This window comes from Suricata suricatta, chromosome 15, assembly GCF_006229205.1.
Source record: "Suricata suricatta isolate VVHF042 chromosome 15, meerkat_22Aug2017_6uvM2_HiC, whole genome shotgun sequence".
Lineage (NCBI taxonomy): Eukaryota > Metazoa > Chordata > Mammalia > Carnivora > Herpestidae > Suricata > Suricata suricatta.
In genome coordinates, this window is record NC_043714.1 from 1,548,398 (window position 1) to 1,549,586 (window position 1,189).

General features: G+C 47.2%; 1 protein-coding gene across 1 annotated transcript in view; it reads right to left on the minus strand.

Annotated features, from left to right (window-relative positions):
* Window positions 1-424, minus strand: part of SNAI2 (snail family transcriptional repressor 2) — a 2,906-nt gene extending 2,482 nt beyond the window's left edge. The window contains exon 1 of the mRNA XM_029923997.1: window positions 406-424. Coding sequence (XP_029779857.1) covers window positions 406-424 — 19 coding nt within the window. The remainder of the gene's footprint in view (window positions 1-405) is intronic.
* Between the last annotated feature and the right edge of the window lie 765 nt (window positions 425-1,189).

Genomic DNA, 1,189 nt, shown 5'->3' on the forward strand with positions numbered 1-1,189 from the left:
CCAGCGCGGGTCCGCGGCCCAGGTCCCCGCGTGCGCCTCCGGCTGCGGGACGGGCCTCGCGTCCTCCCGGCCCCGCCGAGCCCGCGGCGGCGCTTCCCCGTGGACGCTAGGAATCAGGTCACCATGTTAGCGGTGGGGGCTGCGGAGGGAGGCTCGGTAGCCCCGAGACCTGTTCATCGGAGCACTGGGACGCCCCAGAGAAGGGACGGGTCCCCGCGCAGGGACAGGGAGACCCCGTGCAGACCCCGTGCAGACTGCCCTTAGGAACCATGGAAAACGTGTCTCTACCCACTGGTCTATCGATCGATCGATCGATCTATCTATCTATCTATCTATCTACCTATCACGAATGGACCTTTAGAGACAATTATATCATTTCAAATATTTATCTGCTTTGTGCCTTACTGTTTTCATCAGAATTCATCTCAGGTCCTGCCCGGTTGCTGGACTGTATTTCTAAAGAAAGGATGTCATTATGTCTACTGCTTGGTTAACGTACTAGGGAGCTAGCTGAGTAAGCAGCAGACATAGTTTTATTTATTTACTTTTGTATATGGTTTAAGTCTAAAAATCCGCTAAGGTGACTAATTTTAAAAGTAAAATTTCAACCATCCTTTCATGCATCTCTGACCATTCCAGACTGTTCTCCCCATCTTTTGCGTAATGACTGAGGAAAGGACACGTTTTCAGTAAGCACCCTACCTTTGTTTCTAACAGGTGCTAGGAGTGAAAAAGAAAATAATCGTGGTGAAGTCAAGACTTGTAAGAGGAAAACGCATTGTCAGGCTGCATAACTTCTTAATCTTGGGAGGAGAAAACAAGAGTGCGTGCTGGGGGAGGGGGGAGGGGGCCCTCACAAGTTTCTGAGCCAATTTCAAGGATTCTTTTTTTCCCCTTCCAACAGTCATGATTTAAATGCCAGAGAAACGAATTTAGATGAATCTTTATGTTAAAAGGAACAGTATTTGTAGGAGACAGGAATATATGAATATGTATCAAATTCCCCTGCAAACTACAAACTAGATAGACTTCAGGGCAAGTTTTCTGAGCTCGCCACTTTATGTGAGGGTTTGTTGCGATCTGGACACCGGGTTTATCGGAACAGGAGTCCTCCGTGCACTTTCCACTTTATTTCCTGAAAAAGACACATCTTGTTAGAAATGTAATAGAGTTGAGAAAAGATAAATTA